The sequence below is a fragment of the Mustela putorius genome, unplaced genomic scaffold (assembly GCF_011764305.1).
Source record: "Mustela putorius furo isolate JIRA1106 unplaced genomic scaffold, ASM1176430v1.1 tig00000275_pilon_pilon_pilon, whole genome shotgun sequence".
Classification (NCBI taxonomy): Eukaryota; Metazoa; Chordata; class Mammalia; order Carnivora; family Mustelidae; genus Mustela; species Mustela putorius.
Genome location: NW_025421341.1, coordinates 32,459,957 through 32,480,317, shown reverse-complemented (window position 1 = coordinate 32,480,317; position 20,361 = coordinate 32,459,957). Strand labels below are relative to the sequence as shown.

Genomic DNA, 20,361 nt, shown 5'->3' with positions numbered 1-20,361 from the left:
TTACTCTCTTGGATTTTCTACTCTCTTAGACAGGGATTTACATGATCTCTTCCTCTGGTTCTTGGGCCTTCAGACTTGGGCTGGAATTATACCTCTTCTTTACTGGGCTTCTGGCTTGCAGGTGGCATGTCGTGGAGATTCTTGGTTCTGTTCCCCCAGAAGAGCCCTGATTAATACAGTCATTGCTATAGCAGACCGATGTACTATATTTTAGTGACCAGGCAGACTAGGTTCCTTCCAGCCATGTTGTAACAGAGAACAGGAAAATTCATATGGTTCAAGGGCAAGACTGTAAATATGGACTGCTGTTCAGTCTATGTGAACATGAACTTCTGAACTTCTTCTTACCCTATTTCCTACCAGATACGTTAAAAGCACATGTTAAGGGGCACCTGGATGGCTCAGTGGGTTAAGCCTCTGCCTTCAGCTCAGGTCATGATCCCAGGGTCCTGGGACCCGCATCAGGCTCTCTGCTCGGCAGGGAACCTGCTTCCTCCTCTCTCTCTGCCTGCCTCTCTGCCTGCTTGTGATCTCTCTCTGTCAAATAAATAAATAAAATCTTAAAAAAAAAAAAAAAAAGCACATGTTAAAGTTGCATAGTGTGTACACCATAAGCCATGCAACTCAGCTCTAATGAGGATACCACATCCAGAACAACAGCTAGCTCGGTCCTACAACTTAATTACAGTTATTTATTTATTTATTTGAGAGAGAGAGAGAGAGAGAGCACGTGCAAGCAGGCTGGGAGGGGCAGAGGGAGAGACAGAGAAAATCTTAAGCAGACTCCACGCTGAGCATGGGGCTTGATTTCATGACCCTGAGATCATGACCTGAGCTGAAATCAAGAGTTGGACGCTTAACTGAGTGAGCTACCCAGGTGCCCCTTGATTACAAGTCTAGTAGCCATGAACCAAGTGGCTTCTACAGAGGTCAGACCAAATGGAAGGATAATGAGTATACAACCACTATAGGCTTGAAGTCTTTGCAGGTGGCACTAATCTCGGTCATTCCCCAGCCCAGTTCCACAGCCTTCCACTGGGATTTTCTTAAGGCAGTTATTATTATCTCACAAGGCATTTTATAGGTTAAAGGACCAGTTCATCCAACTCTCATGTGTGTCCTGATTATATACTCAGAACCTGGGGTGGCTCCAAAGATTGTGACATGGATATTACCTGACTTCCATATACTCCACTCTAACAAGGATCATGTTGGGGCTTTGCCTCCCTAGAGCAGCATCAAATCAGATGTTGTTTTCAACAATCTTTGAAAGATCTATGTATTTTCCATTTTCTGACCCATAGTTCTAGAATAAAAGAACATCGACCATTTTGGTGAAGATCTGAAGAAATCACTACATGTATTATTTGCAGTTCTCATTTCCATCAGCAGGTTTTGGGTCCAAGAATTGACTCAGGCCTGGAAACTGGGCAAGGGATCTTGACTTTTCATTGGGGCAGCTGAACTCAGTTATCTGATCATCAATTTTTTTTTTTTCTTAAATATTTTTTATTTATTTGACAGACAGAGATCATAGATAGACAGAGAGACGGGCATAGAGAGAAGGGGGAAGCAGGCTCCCTGCTGAGCAGAGAGCCTGACGTGGGGCTTGATCCCAGGACCCTGAGATCATGACCTGAGTGAAGGCAGAGGCTTTAACCCACTGAGCCACCCAGGGACCCCTGATCATCAATTTTTAATCACTTTTGATGGTATATATGAAGCAATCTCCTTGTTGGCTGCCCATCTGTCTTGCCTATAAGAACACCATGTCTTATTAACTATCTCCAGAGACATCCATGGACCAGGCCCCCTGGCTGTCATTCCAACCTTGCTCTCCATTCCAGAAGTTACATCATCTTGCTCTGACAGTTAAATGCTGCCCTTTGCTTTTGTTGTCCACTCATTTCCATTGCTACTAGGGAATCCAGTTCTGTAAAACATGCCTACATTTTCCCAACCAACAGAGAGTGGCCCCTGCTGAGCATCCCAAGAATACTGGTGCCCCCCCAGCAGTGCACCATCACCTGGTTAAGTCAACATCTCTGAGGCTTCCTGAGGAACAGTTACCTGAAGGATGGGATTTCCAACTGCAGAAAGCAGAGCTATGCCAATTTCACTTTGTTTTTAGACGCCCCCATTCCATAATCTGTCCCACTAGGTCCAATATCTCTACTTCTGCTTTGTCTAGTGTGTACCCTGCCTTACAGCAAGCCTATAAGAGCCACCCAGGAGCACAGTAGAACCATCACCTTTGGCTCTTGCCAGGCTAATGAAGTTCTGTGGCACAGCAGAATTCTCCTCTTTCCAGTTTCACATCCCCCTTTCTTCCTTTAGGATCCACTCCCAGACACAATCCCCTGGCACCTGCTGGTACACACTGGCCAGTCCCATAGCACCATTGGACTAGAAACCCTCTCTTCACCTAGCAGCTGTACTCAGGACATTCCCAGTCAGGGCGTGTGGAGGCTACTCTGCAGGGTCCTCATTCAGGGAAGAAGTGGGGTGATAAGGTCTGTCTCCAAAGTAGGGGCAGGAGTTCTCTTCTACAGGCCCAGTGGGTTCAGGGGGATCTGGAGTTCAGAGTTCTCATATACATCTTCCTAGAGAGCCCCTTTCTGAGTTCCAGGGTTTCATTCCTTCTTCATTAGTACCATCCCTCTGGCATAAGAGACCATCCTGAGCTTAGAATTCAGTCTTCTCTAAAGTTCTACTGTTCTTAAAATTCGGGTCAGGCCCTCCATACTGTCTGCTTTCCAGCTGCAAGTATGAGGATCTCTTTGTTTAGGTAGTGATTAACAGATTTAAGCCCGTCATTTATTCTTTTCAACATATTAGAGGCACTTAGCAATAACCATCAAAACCCATGGTTCTTAGTGTTACTATTTCTCTTTTCGTAAATATCAGGCCATCATATCAGCTGGTGTGCCTCTTCCCCTGGAGCTCATCCAGTTTCCTACAGGTGAAAGTTTGGGCAATGGCACTGTTATAACATCCCAGGAACTATCAACATTCCGCTTGTCACCATCTGGCTAAGCAGTGATCCAACATCAGAACTCCATCCTTAAGGCCCATTTGCTGGGACAGTTACCTGAAGTTGGGTTCCTTGGAAGCAGAGGCTGAGATAAAGTCTCTTTAGTAAGTGATTTATTATGAGAAGTTTTTCAGGAGAAGAAAGGAGAGGGAAGAAGGATGGCATGGTGGGAAAAACCAAGCATGGATGTGGTCGCAGCTAGAGGCTAGCTCTAGCTTGATCTTCTGGGGGGTGCACGAGCATGAATCACACCACACATTGGTCCCACCTTGGGGCTGGGTCCAAGAGGTGTTAACTCCAAATGAAGCTGGCATTGGCAGAACGTGATATTTTGGGGGAAGGGTGGCATCCACAGCCAATCCTCACAGCGGATGGGAGATGAAATTTCTGCCCCAAAAGGGAATTTTCCAGGATACCAACACCCTCCACTATGCCTGTGAACTGCTCTCATTTGTTTCTTCAATAGCAAACACTTCCTTGAATTTCCTCTCGAATTTTTTTTCCAGTCTAAGTCCCATTAGGCCAAAGTCATTGTACTGAAAAGAAAAAAAATTTAAGGACAAAAATAACAATCCTCCTTGTCAGTGTTATTAGACACCTTGCAATCAAGAAGTTTGAAGACCTTGCTTAAACACCTAAGTTACATTAACCAGGTGACACTTAAAAATTCATGCAGCTAAGAGTAACTGTTGTTTCCTAAATGCACAATTACTTCTCATTAAGCAGACAGGGATGGGAAATCACTGCTTACCTGAGACCTTGACTTATTTGGTTTGGGTTGTTTATTTTAGTGAGACTTAGAAAAGTCATCTACGTTCTTTGCAACCATCAAAGAGCTAGTAGTCTAACTATAATCAGCCATCTCCTTCTAGTCCTAAAGGACTTCTAGTCCTCTCTGGTGACCCTGTAAGACTACACACTCCACTCACATGCAAAGGAGTCTGAAATTGGGACTTCTAAGAGTTTCCAGTGAGTTTATCTGGGGAGAGATAAGAAGGGTGACATAACTTTAAGAAGCAATTCTCTCCTTGGGTTTGAAGCAGGCAGGACTCCACTGTTCTTTGGGGACACCTGGAGCAAGGGAATGAGCTCTCAGGGGCCTGGGATTCTGGTTACAGAAATAGCTTCTGACTCCTCTGACTCACTCTTACCCTGCTATGGTGAGCTTACGTCCTGAATTAGAAAAGTCACTCCTTTCCAGAACACTTCCTTGTGCAGGCTTGTCATAGGGTGAGGGAAATGTAAAATTTTCCAGGCACCAACTATGAGGGCAGAGTGACTCAAAGGAAAAAAATGAAATGAAGGCTGGGAGAGCCTGTACCTTGTAAGACACCCTGTGGTTCTGAAAGATGAGACGCATGTCCTGCACGAAGTCCCCTACTTGGCGATAACCCTGTTCATTCAACTTCTTCTTGATTTTGTCCAACCACATGGGTTCCTTCAGGTTTTGAGAAATCTCTCTAATCTGGTAAGAAAATAATATCAATGGAAGAGTTACTGGCATAGTTCAATGTCCCCAAATCCAGCAGAGACACAAGGTACAGATAATGGTGGCTCATGCTGTCTCATGGGATTCAGATCACAAATTTCTCCAGCGCCTGTGTGAAGGGCCCAGAACATCACAGTGGCCTAGAAGTGTGGTTGGTTGTTATTACTTACATAGTAATAATATGGGATCTTCGAAAAAAATGAGCTCTCTGAATGGCAATAAATCTTCAAGAGGAGGAACTCACATTTCTGCGAAAGAGGAAGGCTGTGAATAAAAAGCCGTTTGGGTGGGAGGGGGGTGTGTGGGGGGAAGCTCTTTGGAGACATTAAACCCATACACATGCCCAGGCAGAGACATGACTCACACCAGTGTTCTGGAAGTTTCCCCAAACATGTTTGGCTCTTGGAAACAGACATGTAATAACAGAGTTATTTCTTCCACAATCAAGTTCTGGTATGATTTCAGCATGGCTGAGACATGGCTTGGATAAATAGACTCCTTTGGGGCGCCCTTCCCCTCCCCCTCTACCTGTTGGACTTCTCACATGTACAGGATAAGGAGAAGGCTTGGGGATTGCACCCAACTCACCAACTGCTCCTCAGGCTGCATCTGTCTCTCCAGGGCCTCAGATTCCCTGTGACATGGCTGCCTTCCAAAAGACTCCATCCTGCAGATGGTGCAACTCCATGGGCTCCTAAGAGGTTGGGCATGAGTGGACAAGGGCCAGTGCCCTGAAAACAGACTCTGCTCCAATGGCTACCACTATCCTCCTTTCAGGCATGGCTGATGGACACAGCTGGGAGATTAAGGGGTGCCCCAGAGTCTCTAAGACCCCCAACCAGAACTTAAGCCCATGACCCTCCTCCCATCTACAGTGGCACCAGAAGACTCAGTGCATGGAGGGTGGTGTCAGGGTAAGTGGTGTGTTCTCCTTCCCTTGGCTGAGCTGCTGGGAGCACGAGACACCCTGCCTGTAACACCCAAGTGTCAAAACTGGGCCTTAACCCCTTGTGACCCAGGTTTCTATCAGCCCATTGAGCTGTGGTAAAATGCAGGAACCAGACCACATTTTCTGCCTTTTCTGAAAAAGCACAAAATGCAAACAGTTGATGTTCCCATCTTTGTGAATAGGAGCCTAGGCCAGAAAACACCTCGAAGGGACAGTAGCAGTATGAAGGCAAGGGATGCAGCCACCAGCCTCAGCATCCCAGCCTCAGCAAAGAACAGTATTATTTCCTGCCAGTGTCTTTAAACATCTCTCTGGACCATACTACTGGACCCCAATGTCCAACCCTGCTTTGTCTCTGCTTCGGACACGTAGGTTCCTCCTATTGCGGGGGGAAGGATTCCTAATCAGGGCCAGGGGACTTTATCTCACAAACCTCTCAATTTCCACAGGTGGGATGTGACAGTATTCATGAAAAGATCTCGAACAAGTATCACAGCAGAACAGCTTTCCTCCTCTCCGGCACATCTCACATATGTTGGAGTTTCCCAGCTAGAAGATGAAAAAAATGTCCGTGTCCCTGGTAAGACCCCGACAGACCACCGCTACGGGAATCTAGAATTTGAGACCTTTGTGCGAACCTGCCTGGACACATCTAGCTTCTCCCTGAGGTATGAAGGAGCACCATGGGGTGGAGGCTTCAGAAAAAGTTACCATCTTCAGTGACGCTTGGGAGGAGGAGCCTGTGTGTCATGCCAGAAAGTCCTCCCTATAAAACCAGAGTATCTAACACAGAAAGACTAGCAGCAAAACAAGAAGATGGTTTTATAGGAATCTGAATACTATTATTCCTTTGCAGATAAAACAAGTTCCCAAGAGAAAGTGCTGAATGTATTTGCCTATGCCACAAGGAAGACAGACTTATGGAAAGATGAAATTTTGAGAATTTAATAAGATAGCATAAACCCCTTCATGTGGAAAGTGATAAAAGATGAAAAGACACTCATTAACAATATTTTGAGTCTTGTTTTGGGATTTGGGGTGAAAATACTTATGTTGAATGAATTGGGTTCTGGTTATTTCTTTTGTTTTTAAGAATGGCCATGTATGAGGAGGTGCTAACCCCAATGAACATCTAGCCAAATTCTCCCATTCAATGTTCCAGGGGATCCTCAAAGATACCTCCACTGGGGCTGAGACTGTTCTGGCATGGAGCTGTGGCATTTTTCTTCTCATCAGTGCAGGCACTCATAGATTACTGTCATCAGTCTCTAGGAAGTGATGACCCCTCTCCCCAGAAGGACAATGAAATAACAAATTCAGCCAATGTTTAAGAATCTGTCATTTGTATACTTCTTAACAGATACAACTGTTTGTTTCTTAGTCCAGCTGCACACTAAACTCATCCAGGAAGATTATATAAAATTCTAAAATCCTGGTCCCAATGCCAGAGATACTGAATCAATTGGTCTGGGTGGGTACAGCCATTGGTGTTCTTTTTAAATTCATAAAATGGATAATTTGTGCATCAGAATCATTTGGGACTTTTAAACAATCCTAATGTCCAAAACATAGCCTAGATTGAATAAATCAGAATTTCACAGAGTGGAATCAGGCAATGTTATTTTTCAAAGGTCCTCAAGTGATTCAGTGTTGAGTTAACCCAAGTTGAGATTTAGCCTGGTTATTAGGCATGGGGATATTATAAGTCAATGTTGAACTGGACCATAGTATCTACCCCTGGAAAGATTATGAACAGGGGTGAGGGTCTATGTCTATCCCAGACAAGCCACACAACACTGGAATTGAGGGCTGTTTAGATGATTGAAGACTCCTTCAGTTGGCCAAGTGTCAAAATCAGTGTGGATAAGATCTAAATATTGTTGGGGGATTGCTTTGAAGGTATAGTGTACACAAACCCATCCGAATACCCCTCCTCTGTTGGGTGTACTGTGTCAATCTTACTGCTTGATATCCTCTGTGAATGCTGCCCCCTGGAGTTGTACAAAGATCACTCTGCTTCAAAAGTCTATTTTGAGGCAATGAAAGGAAATCAAAGTATGATTTAGCGTAGCGAGAGCAATCACCCATAATTTTGGCAGAAGTTATAGCAGGTAGCCATATGGGACCACGTGATCCCATATTGTGGGGATTGTGTGATTGGCTACGTGGTGATGGTTTCAGCCCTCACCACCTTAGCACCTTGATGGCTCCCTTGAGATTGGAGACATGGCCTCCAAAAAAGACCACTTGCCCTGCATGCACTTATCTGCAGGACTCACAATAGGGTCTACCCCCTGGATTATATCACCAGCTTGGCCGAGCCTGTTCTTTCTGGTGGATCTTAGCTCTGCCTGTACCTTGGAGTGGATGTTTGTGATTTTCCTTTCCTCCCCTATTGCCTTATTTAAAATGCTATTCTCCCAAATTTGCTCCTTAACCCTAATCTGCTGGCCAGCTCTAGCTATTACCACTTTAGGCCCTGGTTCTAGAGACCCGAATGGTCTAAAGTTCTGCCTCCCATACTCACTTTCAAGGGGAAATGAGGAAACAGGAAATTTTCCCTGAACAAATAGGAAAAAATATTTTCACACAGAGACACCAACTCCAGAACCACCTCCCTGGTATGGGTGCTGCATCTGCTCTTCTCCACTCATCACACACAGTGACACATTCCAACTGAGTGTGAGCATGCTTCAAGGAAACAGCAATGACAGTACATAGAGGAACAAGGCCTCGATTATTCTGGGGTTACAGGTGTAGTACTTACTTGAGGGTCAACCAAGATGTTGTCATGAGTCCTTGGTATTTTCTGTTGAAAAGAAAGAAACACTGAATGACAATATTGAATACAAGGATTGCATCCATCCCTTATTTAACAGCTATCTGTGGAGGAATTCAAGCCACAGTCTACCCATTATTTCATACTTTTTGTATGGACCTATATATCTACTTAGAGAATAAAAAGTACCAAAATACCACTGTTTGGCCCAATGCAAATTCAATTTCCTGGATTTCTGACCCAAGGTAGACCTTTATAAAACCAGGCAGGGAGTCCAGCCCTGATTTCCACAGATGGAGTTGAAGAAACTCCACTGGTTCTTCTATTTTGAAGAACCCTCAGGCATTTTTCTCTACCTTAGAAAGTATCATCCCACCAGGAAGAGGTGCAATAGGAGAATCAGGTTGAGAACTCATCATCAACAGTCCCCAGTGACCACAGGACCCAGAGTCCTGGAATCCATGGAAACATACCAGAGAATTGCACTGACTTTTGCAGTCCTCTTAGGGCACAGCCTCAAAGATAAAATGTGCCCAAGGTCCCCATTGTGGCAGCTTTTCTTCCAGAGAAGAGGTCATCCTTCTCTCTCCTCCCTCCTTTTCTTCCAGAGAGAAGGTCATCCTTCTCTCTCCTCCCAAAAAGATGTCAGCTGGGAGACTTTTCAGAGGTAATTGATTATCACTCACTAAACTTACAGTGCTTTTGCATATTCAATAGAATGACCAGGCATCCTTCCCTCTGTAATATGGTTTTTATCTCCAGCCCAGAGCATAGTAGTCATAGACAAGTGTGATCCATGGGACAATGACCTGAGAAGTGTCCAGTCATTGCCTATCTCTCTGGGTGACCTAAAATCTCCCACTCTTCCCCAGGTTAGAATTTGAGGTTGAAATAATCCTTGAGGTCAGGAATATTGTTTCAGTCAACTTTAATGGCCATTAGACATTTAGTATGGACTTGATCATTATACGTTGAATGAGTAAATAAGTGAATATTACTTAGCTTAGGAAAAGAGATTACTTGCTATCTCTTAAGAAATATTAGTATACAATATACTGGAGGAATATATTATTTTGCAACACTGCAACTGTCACCAAAAGATATTAGTGGCCCTTGTCAGGAGCCAATAAGCTATCATGTGATATCAAGAGTGATACTGAAGTTTCTGAAAGCCAAGGGGCTCCAACAGCAAAAGAGATTCTGGGAGACACAGAGGACCCATAGGGATAATAATGAATTGTAAGATCTTCCTTTCTGGGGAGTTCGTGGAGAGATGCAAAATATAAAGGCAGCTGAAGCTTGTTGTAGGAAAGTATTGCACCCATGGATAAGGGTAGATACTGTTGATAAGAAGTTGCCAGCTGACAAGGGTAATCTGACTATTTTATCTTATTTTTTAAAGTTTATTTTAATTTCATTTTTTAAGTAAGCAGTATGACCAACATGGGGCTTGAACTCATGATCCCGAGATCAAGACTCACATTCTCCACTGAATGAGCCAGTCGGGTCCCCCAGAGTAACTCTTGACATCTGGGAAATGATACAGATGCTGGTCTTTAATATACTAAATTGATCAAATAATAGTTTCCCTTTAGGAAATCCAGTGGATGCAATGTCCCAAGGACTGAAAGTTCAAATGATCCAGAACATCAGAAAATCACATTCCCAGTGGGAGATGATGTTTCTTTGGCCAGCTAGGTATGGCCTATCTTAGAAGTCTATGAATGTCTTAGATGGCCATTCTTACTTGAAGTATGTGAGAATGACACTTCTTTTCTCCCCCTCTTTCTCAAGTTCTTGTTCATACTCGATCTTGGAAAATCCATCACCTTGTCCTGAATCTACACTACACTTAACCTGTTTATTTGTTGTCTACATAGACTTCTTCTATAGAGGAAGAAACCATTTTCTCAGATAGAAAAGAGGTCTCTACAGCCCCCCGCCCCGATGTAGCCAAAAGGGTAGCATCAAAGTAAACAATTTTCCAGATCTGCCCCTCCCATATGATACATCAATCTCCCAAGAAGTTCTATCCCAACAGCATCATCCTCAAGACAGGCAAGTAATTTCCCCTGAGAAAAAAAGGTCTGTGTGTACTTTTTAATGAAAGGTGAAAGGGGATGAAATGAATCAGAAAAGAAAATATGCCTTTTGTTTCCGATCTCATGAAATGATTTGGTTTTGTCTATGTCCCAGAATGGACTATCTGCTAGAAAGGAGTTGTCTGAATCATTTAATGAAATCACCATTAGATTTCATTAAAGTTGGACAATAGTAACAATGATTTAAAAAATCTGTATTTGAGTTGAAGATGACCCTATATCACCATTTCCCCCCTAATATTTATTTATTCACTTAAGAGACAGAGATAGAGTGCATGAGCAGGGGGAGAGGCAGAGGGAGAGAGAGACAAACAGACCACTTGCTCAGTGGGGAGCCTAACATGGGGCTCAATCCCAGGACATTGAGATCGTGACCCGAACTGAAATCAAGACTCAGATGTTCAACTGACTGAGACATCCAGGGGCTCCAACCCTATCTTACTATGAAATTTTTTTGTATTGCATAATCATGTTTGCTTTTACAACTTTGACACCCTTACAACATCTGCATCTACAGTTAAAGCATATATATGAGGTCTGTTTTGATGACTCCTTATCATCTCTACCTCAAATGATTTATCATTCAAAGAAGATCTTGCCTTTTATACAGCATAATGTTCAAAGTAGCAACTCTGAAGTCACATGCCCCCCAAAAAAGGGGGCGGGGGTTGGAGGAAGCCGAATTATAATTATCCAATTGAATACTATGAATAATTGTGCATATAACATCAGTTACATGATGAGAACTTATAAAAAGTGACTAATAATCACCTTTCTTCTCCTGAAATATTTTCTTGGAGGATTGTGTAGAAGTTCTTTCTGAAAGATAAAAAGATCCAAGTTTGTGGCTAGCCTATGTTTCTATTTTGTAAGTCTGGCACTTCCAGCCTCCTCCCATATATTTCTACCTGGATGTCCCACTGCCAGATCAAAGCCAGGATGGCTAAGTGAAAAAATATCTCCCTCTTCTCAGCTGTACTTCTAGAATTCAATCAGTGGTTAGAATTGCAAGCATTGGAAAATCATCTTTGGAACATTTTTCCTTTCTCTTGTCTTTTTTCCCAAGTTTTAAGAGGTTTTCCTTCATCTCTTTGACACCTCTCACTTCCTTTCCATTCTCACCAATGCCACTCATGCTGAATCCATACACCAGGACTATTCAATCAACACACATTTGTCCCATGTGTACTGAGTATCAGACATTCTGGACAATCTTGGACACATAAAGATGGACAAACCCTAGTGGTATCTTGAAAGAAAAAGAGAATGCATGGAAGGATAAGTATAAAACAGTATAATAAGGGTCTTAGTAGTGGGCTCATGGAGTCCAGGGAAGGGAGGACCAGGCCAGGTCGTTCAGGGACTATTCAGAGAAGGGAGACATTAGTTGCATATAGGTATCTTTGGGCTGAAAGACACTGAAATCATTTCAAGCCCCCAAGGTTGTCTGAAATATTGTTTTAAATATGTCATTGCATGCCTCAAAAGACCTCACTGATTTTTCATTGTCTATATTATGAGTTTAAACTCCTTAGGCTAACATTAAATCCTTCGTAAACAAACCCCATTGATGGATCACCCCTTAATTATACACAGCTAGTCTACCCCAACCCACAGAGCTACTTTTGTTGTGGTTCTGGTTTTTATGCCATTCTTTTTCTGGAGCCTCCTTTTTCCATTTGTTTGGCTGTAGACAGTCTTGTTTCGGTGCATGAAATTTTCTGCATGCACTTGGGTCACAATGACCTCTCCCTCCTTCAAGCTCTGGCCTCTATGCAGACAGAGCCCTTTTATAACATTAATGTGCAACATTATAGAGAGGTTAAGAATGTGGGGCATCTCTCCCTGGGTCAGCAGATAAACTCAGGGGCATCAGATTTTTAGCTACAACTCAACAAAAATTTGGTGAGCAAATAATGACTGTACAACAAGGAAAGTCCCATCTACTCCAGTCCTTGGAATACCTCCATTAGCCATCGTAGGGGCCTCCCACCACAACGCACACTCATCCTCCAGTTCTTTGATTTTTCGTGGCCTCCTTTGGCTTCAAATTCCTTGGGGGTGAACCATCTTCCATCCTCACTCTGTATACACTTCTCCAAGACTCCTGTAAGACCAAAGTAAGTTAAGCTTCAGTCCTCTTTGTCTTCAGAACTCAGATGATGAGCTCCCACCACAATGTATCTGGAACTGTCACAGCCAGCGAGACAAGAGGGAGTAGGGTTGAAGGATAGGAGAATGAAGAAAGGGAGTGTGGGGAACAGGAGGGACACAGGCAAACGTGTCAAGCAAGTGCCAAAGTTTATTTTGCAGAGTTCTGATTTATACCACACAGTAAGGGAATCGCCTCCTGTACATCTGGTGCTAGTGTCGATTTTAGCCTGAGAGTAGCTGGCCATGCAGAGATATCAGACAGCCTTGACCTTCGAGGTTTGGACACCTAGGCCATAACTCAATATTCACAAAACACAGGAGCCTTATTAGCTTAGTCTTGAGACAGCAGCTGCAATGGCAATAAGCCAAACCTTACAATGTTCTCATAACAATCACCAGGGAGACACGGTGGCACTCTAGCTCGCCACCTGTGAAGGTCCTCGGTTGAAGAGGCTCCCAAGAACTGTTGTTCTATTGGGTTAACCCCTTCTAGGCATGAGGCCCTCAACATGGAACCACCAAATTTGGGCTCAAGATTTATAGCAGGAGAGTCTAGCTTCCATTTTCAGCCTTTGGAATGCCCAAATATAGCCTGTAAGACCCCTTAAAGGAGATTTCCTGCCTTGGGGCAACATTTCTTTAAAACTTTGTACAATAAAAGGTTATAATTACCATCAAAATCAACCTTTTAAAAGTATTTCAAAATCATCTACAAAGGAAAAGCACATGAACCTGAAGAGTGAGAGGATCTCAATTTGCTGGGGACAGAGGACAGACCAGTTTCCAATAGCTCTTGGGACAATATGAAGGAAGAACCTCAGGTTGATACTGAGCTTAGAATGGTATCACCTGATTCTGAAGCCTTTATTATTTTTTTAAAATCCAGTGTAATGGCATTATTAAGCAGAGCTTTTCCCTTCCCTGAAATCATGGATAGCTGATATTAAAACTAATTTTGAAATGTTACCCAGTGGAAAATTAAGCTATGTATAAAAGATAACCATATGCTAAACAGCATTTCTCAATCATTGGGGAAATGCAAATCAAAAATATCATGAGATACCACTTCATAACCAATAGGATGGTCATATTTAAAAAATCAGACAATATAAAAAAGAAGTCAGACAATAGCAAGTATTGACAAGGATGTAGAAAAATTTGGGCTCTCAGACATTGCTGGTGGGAATGTGAAATAGTGAAGCCGCTGTGGAAAACACTTTGGTGCTTTCTCAGTAAGTTAAATGTAGATTTAGCATATGATCCACCAGTTCCACTCCTGGGTATATAACCAAAAGAATGGAAAACATTTGTTCCCACAAAAACTCATACATGAATATTCAAAGCAACATTATCCATAATAGCCAAAGAGTAGAAACAACCCAAACTGATGAATGAATGATGTACATGGTTTATTCACACCATATGAAATATATTATTTGGGGAAAAAATGGAGCACCAATACATGTTAACACATGGATGAACCTCAAAAACATCATGATAAGTGAATAGCACGTCATAAAATGGCACATATTATGTAATTTCATTTATATGAAATACCTAAAATAGGCCAATTTATGAAGCAGAATATAGATTAGTGGCTGCTTAGGGCTGGGCACCAGGATGAACTGGGAATGTGTACCAACTACAAATAGATGTGGCATTTGCTTTAATGGGGGATAGACACATATGTTCTAAGATTAGATTGTGGTGATGGCTGAATAATCCTGGGGAAACGCAAGCAAAATTCAACGTTGAATTGTACACTCTGAGAGTTGAACTTCATGATATGTGATTATATCTCAGTTAAGCTATTGAAGTATTTTACATGGATTATGTAAATTAATTCCTCACAGCTATACTGTGAGGGCTGTCCAATTCTAAATTCTGTGGTCTCACTGCATCCAGCACCCTGTCCTGGTGGTAATCATCCATAAGGGAGAAGGATATGAAGATTGAGGCTGAGGGCCTCTTCCCTTTTATCTCTGGTTCACTTCTCTTTGGTTCTTTGGGCATTGTGGGAGTGATCACTTAATATGTATAATTTCTGGAAGTATAAAAATGTCATCTTAGGGATCCCTTCCTCCTTTCCTCAATTCCTTGAATGTTGTTTAATTCACATGGGTAATTCCATACTGTAAATCAAGTAGACCATGGAACCTACCTTGTTTCAGTCTCTTCTTATATAACATCCCCTTCACCTTACCACAGGTGACAGGAAGTATTTGAGAGTGAAAATCCACACTATCATCTCTGCGCCTTCTTGACCCTGAAAGGGAAGATTTCCTCATTCCACCTCATTTTGCAAATGCACATGCACCTCTCTAACCTTGTGGATTTTGTTCTTGTAAAATACAGAGGTGCTTAGAGAAGTCTATGCTACAAATCTCTAGCATCAAAGGCTTTCTTCCATGTGATATTTTTGATACATAACTATAGAATGTCTACCTCCATCTTATCCTTCAAATCCCACACAAACCAGAATGCTTTTATAGAGAAATAAGTCTTCAATAAAACTGCCTTATTCCCAATCTAGTTAGCCTTGCTGATTCTTACATGACCATGAATTCTTACATGAAATTCTTGGATTTCAATTTCAATATAAGAATTCAAATAAATTCTTATATGATTCTTATATGAAACACACAACAGCTACCTTGTTCTGAAGGGGGGTCTCTCGCGACATTATTTCACCACAGTTAGGTAGCTGGAAACAAAGTGAGAGACTGTACTTATGTCTCCCTAATTGAGATCTGACTCACTGAGCAGAGAGAGGGGAATGAATGACAGGGTAGCCCAATGGAGATGATGTCTGCCTTCTTTGGTTTTTGTCTCTGTCTCTTGTTCTTATTCTTGTCTCTGCTTTGCTTCATTTCTCCCTCACTAAAAGAGGAGCTAAAAGAGGAGCTCAGGAACTCTAGAACAATCTGCACTGCAGAAGGGGAGGTGACTGGCGACCTGACTGTGGAAGTAGGGATGAAAGGTCTTCAAAGTAACTAACTCAAGAAGGATGTGTAGTTGATGCTGCCCTTCCAGCTGATGTTTAGAACCATGATGGGAGGAGGGAATGTCTGTGGTCCAGTGTTGAGCTGGGTAGACTATCAGAACTGCAATGGACTGAGAATTATTGGCTTAATTTTCTCTCTTGCTCTGTGCTCAAGTGACAAGTCCAAGCACACACAATCAGAAGTAGAGAAAGGCAAAGACTACTGACCATGACTCCAGGCTACCTGCAGTGTGCAACCTGTGACTCTCTATGTAGCAAAAGAAGGATCAACTAAATAATGTGGGTTATACGGCAACAGATGATTTCCAGCTCAAAATTTATCAGTTCAGTGAAGACGGTGTCATTACACTGGCCCCTGAACCCACATGGTCTGGTCACCAAATTACTTGTTTGTGGGATTATCTTGTTTCTCTTGCTGATGTATTTTGAAACTGACCCAAATTATATACATCTTTCAATAGTTAGTAAAGCTATAACGCAATTAGGGAAATGGGTTTATTACTAAAATCACAGAAACCAGGAAAGCACAGGAAATTAGCTGTTTAGTTATTGAAAGTTATTCCCCTTTTCTTCTTTACCTCTTGACTGGAATCTTTTCTGTGGGGCCCTTTCACTATGAATTCTGCCTCTCCTTTTCCCTGATAAAATAGAAAAATATAATAACAATCACAGACATGCAGTTGCATTGCATATATTAGTGCTTTTCAAAATTTCCATTTAAGTATAATTTCCCCAAAGCCTATCTAATGGATAAAGAAAAACATATAATCCCTAGTGTTAAGATACCAAGAATTAGATAGCTAATCTTAGGTTTACCTTATATTTTATTTTTCATAGTCCCACATTAGTAAAACAAAAAACAAGTGAAATCAGCATTCCACTGATACCTCAAGCACTCATGTGTTAAGGGCTTAATAGATGTCAGTTGTACATCTACTAATTTACTTAGTCTTTCCAACAAACATATGAGATCAAGATGATGATTACTGCCATTACAGAAACTAAAATGTTCAGAGAAAATTGGGACAAAAACTATAAAGTTAAGTGAAGGCATTCCAGGTTTCTTCTTGTGGAGAAATGGAAATAAACAGATGTTCTGTGAGGGAAAACCCTACGACAGGTTTTACACGTGAGACACATTCCACACACCTAGAATGAAGTCATTTATACGTTTGTGCTGAAAGCGATAATAAATGTGACCAAGGGCTTTGTTTACCTGGGTTTAGACAAAAAATACTAGAATCTAAGAAACTACCAGAAGAAAACTAACCAAGAAGAATGGGTAGAATTGAGTCTTCCAAAATCTTAATTTCAAATAGTTATTAAGAATTGATTTGGTAGGTTTCTGGGGAGTAGGGAGGGAGGGAGAGGGTGGTTGGGTTATGGACATTAGGGAAGGTATATGCTATGGTGAGTGCTGTGAAATGTATAAACCTGGTGGTTCACAGACCTGTACCCCTGGAGCAAATAATACATTATATGTTAATAAAAATAATTAAGAAAAAAAAAGAATTGACTTGGTAGGTGTTGCATCAGGAAATGTTCTTACTTTTTGCAAGTTTTGGCTATGGATATGCATGTCTGTTTGCTGTCATTCAAATGTGCTTTAGTTTCTTCTTTCTGTGTTCAATGCCCCACTATCTGGTGGTACTAAGTGGGATTATGTAGACCCCATAAGGAAATATTTTCCAGACTACTCAGTCCTAAGTGCTATAAACTATAAGCAGATTATGAGCATATTAGATCAGCAAAGCAAAAAAAAAATCTTTCTTTCAATTAAATCCAAAATTGCTTGGTAAATAGCCCCACTTTCTGGACTTTATCCTACACAATTACTGAGAGAGTTTTCATCTCTTCAAGACCAAAATGGCCCCATGGATGAATATTGATAATTAGACTTTATCACATCAGACAAGTTATAGACTCGCAAGTCATCACTCATTGTTATTTAACCATTACAACCTGGGGACACAAAAATTAGTTATAACCTGTCTAACATTATTTAACCAAGATAAAATCACTGGAAACAAAAGATTGGTAAATTTCTATAAGAAAGTAAAAGACTTGGGTATTACCAGCCATGGGCTAAGGAGAATAACTAAAAGGGTGAAACTGTGGTTCTCAAAAGACAGATTAATCATTTGCCCCCTCTTGGTTTCTCCCTCCAGAAAGTGGGATCATCAGCCAATAGAAGGTCATCTACCCAGTTAGCTCTCCAAGGGACTCTCCTCATCTCTTCTTCACCCAAGATGGTAAAGTGGTTATGGACTCTCTGGTGCTCTCTCATTACTCTCCTGAAGGTCTATGCTCATAGTAGCAAGAGAAGAGATCCAGATATCTTACTCTTACCCTCCCATATCCCAGCCAGGCTTGGCACTAAAGCTCTAATCTTAACTTTGAACAACCCAATAAATAGAGAGCTTTTTTGGTCTCCATCTGTCCCTCTCCCTGGTTACATCTTTCCTGGGACTGGTAGCTATGTTAAACTTATCTTTCATCAAACCCATTAGGCCTAATATTTTTAGGGAGAAAAAGGAAACACACTGAAATCCATTCTAGCCTGTGAAGCTTTTGATAGAAGGAAACCTAGAGCTTAAAACCAGCTAATTTATAATACAGCACCGTTGTGTTTTCTTTTGAAAATAGAGTGACTAAGCAAGACAGGATCTAACTAATTTTTGTGTCCCCAGGTTGTAATACCCATTTAATAATATGGAATCCCCCACCATAAATTCTATAATGGCATTTAATATATAATTTAAGGTTTTTTTTTTAATTGTTGGGCTTGGCATTAATTAATCTCTAATAGTAATTGTGACACAATTTTAAATTATTTCCTGTTTTCCCAAAATTTTAGTAAAAGTCTCAGTAGATGGGAACGACTCACTAAGTGCCAAGGAGGGTAACCAACTGTCCCAGTCCACCCAGGACTAAGGGGTATCCTGGATGCAGGGTTTTCAGTGGCAAAACTGGTAATGTCTTGGGCAAACCAGGTTGTGTTGTTCACCCTAGTTTCAAGCAATCCGATCATAAGGCAACGGGACCAAGTCACCTATGTGACCGTACAAAGTATCAGTGGAACAGGTTATGCCAGCTCTAGTTCTTTACTCATATCCACACAGTAGAAGAACGGCTACATTTCTCTGCAAAAAAGTCAAGCAGTGGTGACAGACCACACTGTGGAGTTGATGAGAGAATTTCATAGAGGAAAGGGCTAGCAATTGTGTCCCCTGCATTCCCAGTGTTATCTCTCCAGTGACACACTTCCATTTCTTATCTCTCCTCTCTCATCCATCCCCCCTCCAATCCTGAGGTGGCCCAAACCAGTAGCTGTTGAGTGTGGGTGGAGCCAAGCGAGAATGTGAGAAGAATGTGACCATGCCGCATCCCCACTGCAGGTGACCCAGACAGAGGTTTGCTCAGGCTGAAGGAGGGGAGGTGCTTTGAAATGGAGAAAATATTGAAATTTTAATAATAGTCCCAAAAGGACTCTTAACTACTGAAGAGGGACTTAACTCTTGTGACATGGGAACAGGAAATCTATCAGGCATGCCCAAGTCAGGAAAAACTCACCCAGAAGGTAGATTTGAAAGGGCAGTGAAAAAAAGAACTTATTTTCTACCTGTAATTTACCAAGTCTGGCCATGTTAATAAACCAATGATGCAAGGTAAAGAAATTTCCACAAAAAGCAGATAAAACTCAGGGAAAAGATTTTAGGTCCTGGGCAGATAAAAACTATTATATAAATGCAAACAATTTATAAGCCTGGCTCCAAATGGGTTTGCTTTCTAGATTTTGCTGCTCTCAAACTGACTGATAACTTAAGCTGTCAGTTTAAGTTTGCTAAATTTGTATTGACCCATGGGGCCAAGTGGAAGTGGTACAAACTTTATCTTACCCCTGATCTTGGCACTTCTTTGCAGACGTTTTTTCACTTTTCTCTCACTGGAGACCAACTGGTCAGCAGTGTCGCTTCTTTCTGGGGATAAGCAGGGGAAGATACAGAGTTGGACAAAACAGCAGTTGACATGAGAGACCAAAAGCAAGTGAGTAAACACCGGATTCAATTCTGAAGCCCCTTTTCCTATTCACTCAGCCAAGAAAGCCTGTTTATGGTAAGGGATCTCAAACAGGTGTCTAGAGCATACTCTACTTTTAGGAAGGAAGAGTTTTAATTACGTACAAGATTTTATTGTACTTTGGAAAGTACAAAGTGGTTTAGAATTTATCTATATGTTTATCTATGTACACCTAAAAGAGAATGATATAATAATTAAATCCAAATATTTGATATTTTGAAAATAAGTATTCTTAAAATAGATGCTACCACATTTTTTTTTTTTTTGCCCAAACAAAACTGTACACATTCACCAACAGGGTAGTCATATAAATTGACAAAAACATAAATACATAGATTGGTGAAAATTAACAATTTTAATTGGACTTCAAAATCTTATTATATGGCTCTGTTCTAAAATTGATGATCACATAAGTCTAGGTCTCATTTTCTAGAAGGAAGGAGTGCTTTAGAGCACTACTGAGGGATGCCTGGGTGGCTCAGTTCATTAAACGTCCCACTCTTGATCTGAGCTCAAGTCTTAATCTCAGGGTCATGAGTTCAAGCCCCACATTGGGCTCCTTGCTGGGCCTGGAGCCTACTTTAAAAAAGAAAAAAAAGAAGAAGAAGTAAAGCATGACTGAAATTAAAAATTTTCAGAGGTCCAACTAGAAGTAATACATAATCTATTACTGGAAATGTAGAACATAAAAATTATATGAGATATCATTATTCTAGAGAGAACCATAATTAATTTGTTCAAAAATATTCCCCTAGGCTTTTGTCTCTGTA

The 20,361-nt window shown here is 41.5% G+C and overlaps 1 protein-coding gene across 22 annotated transcripts in view; it reads right to left on the bottom strand.

The window, feature by feature from the left end:
- Positions 1-3,125: 3,125 nt before the first annotated feature.
- SP140 (SP140 nuclear body protein) overlaps positions 3,126-20,361 on the bottom strand; it is a 79,600-nt gene continuing 62,364 nt past the window's right edge. For 17 of the 22 annotated variants that reach the window (XM_045078851.1, XM_045078863.1, XM_045078871.1 and 14 more), the window contains 11 exons: positions 19,411-19,491; positions 16,090-16,149; positions 14,669-14,773; positions 12,318-12,460; positions 11,125-11,172; positions 8,240-8,281; positions 5,906-6,021; positions 5,112-5,217; positions 4,694-4,771; positions 4,356-4,499; positions 3,126-3,570 (listed from right to left, as the gene is read on the bottom strand). In XM_045078851.1, coding sequence (XP_044934786.1) covers positions 3,463-3,570; positions 4,356-4,499; positions 4,694-4,771; positions 5,112-5,217; positions 5,906-6,021; positions 8,240-8,281; positions 11,125-11,172; positions 12,318-12,460; positions 14,669-14,773; positions 16,090-16,149; positions 19,411-19,491 — 1,031 coding nt within the window. In that variant the 3' untranslated portion in view covers positions 3,126-3,462. The remainder of the gene's footprint in view (positions 3,571-4,355; positions 4,500-4,693; positions 4,772-5,111; positions 5,218-5,905; positions 6,022-8,239; positions 8,282-11,124; positions 11,173-12,317; positions 12,461-14,668; positions 14,774-16,089; positions 16,150-19,410; positions 19,492-20,361) is intronic. The other 5 variants (XM_045078865.1, XM_045078867.1, XM_045078866.1 and 2 more) reach the window with 5 other exon arrangements.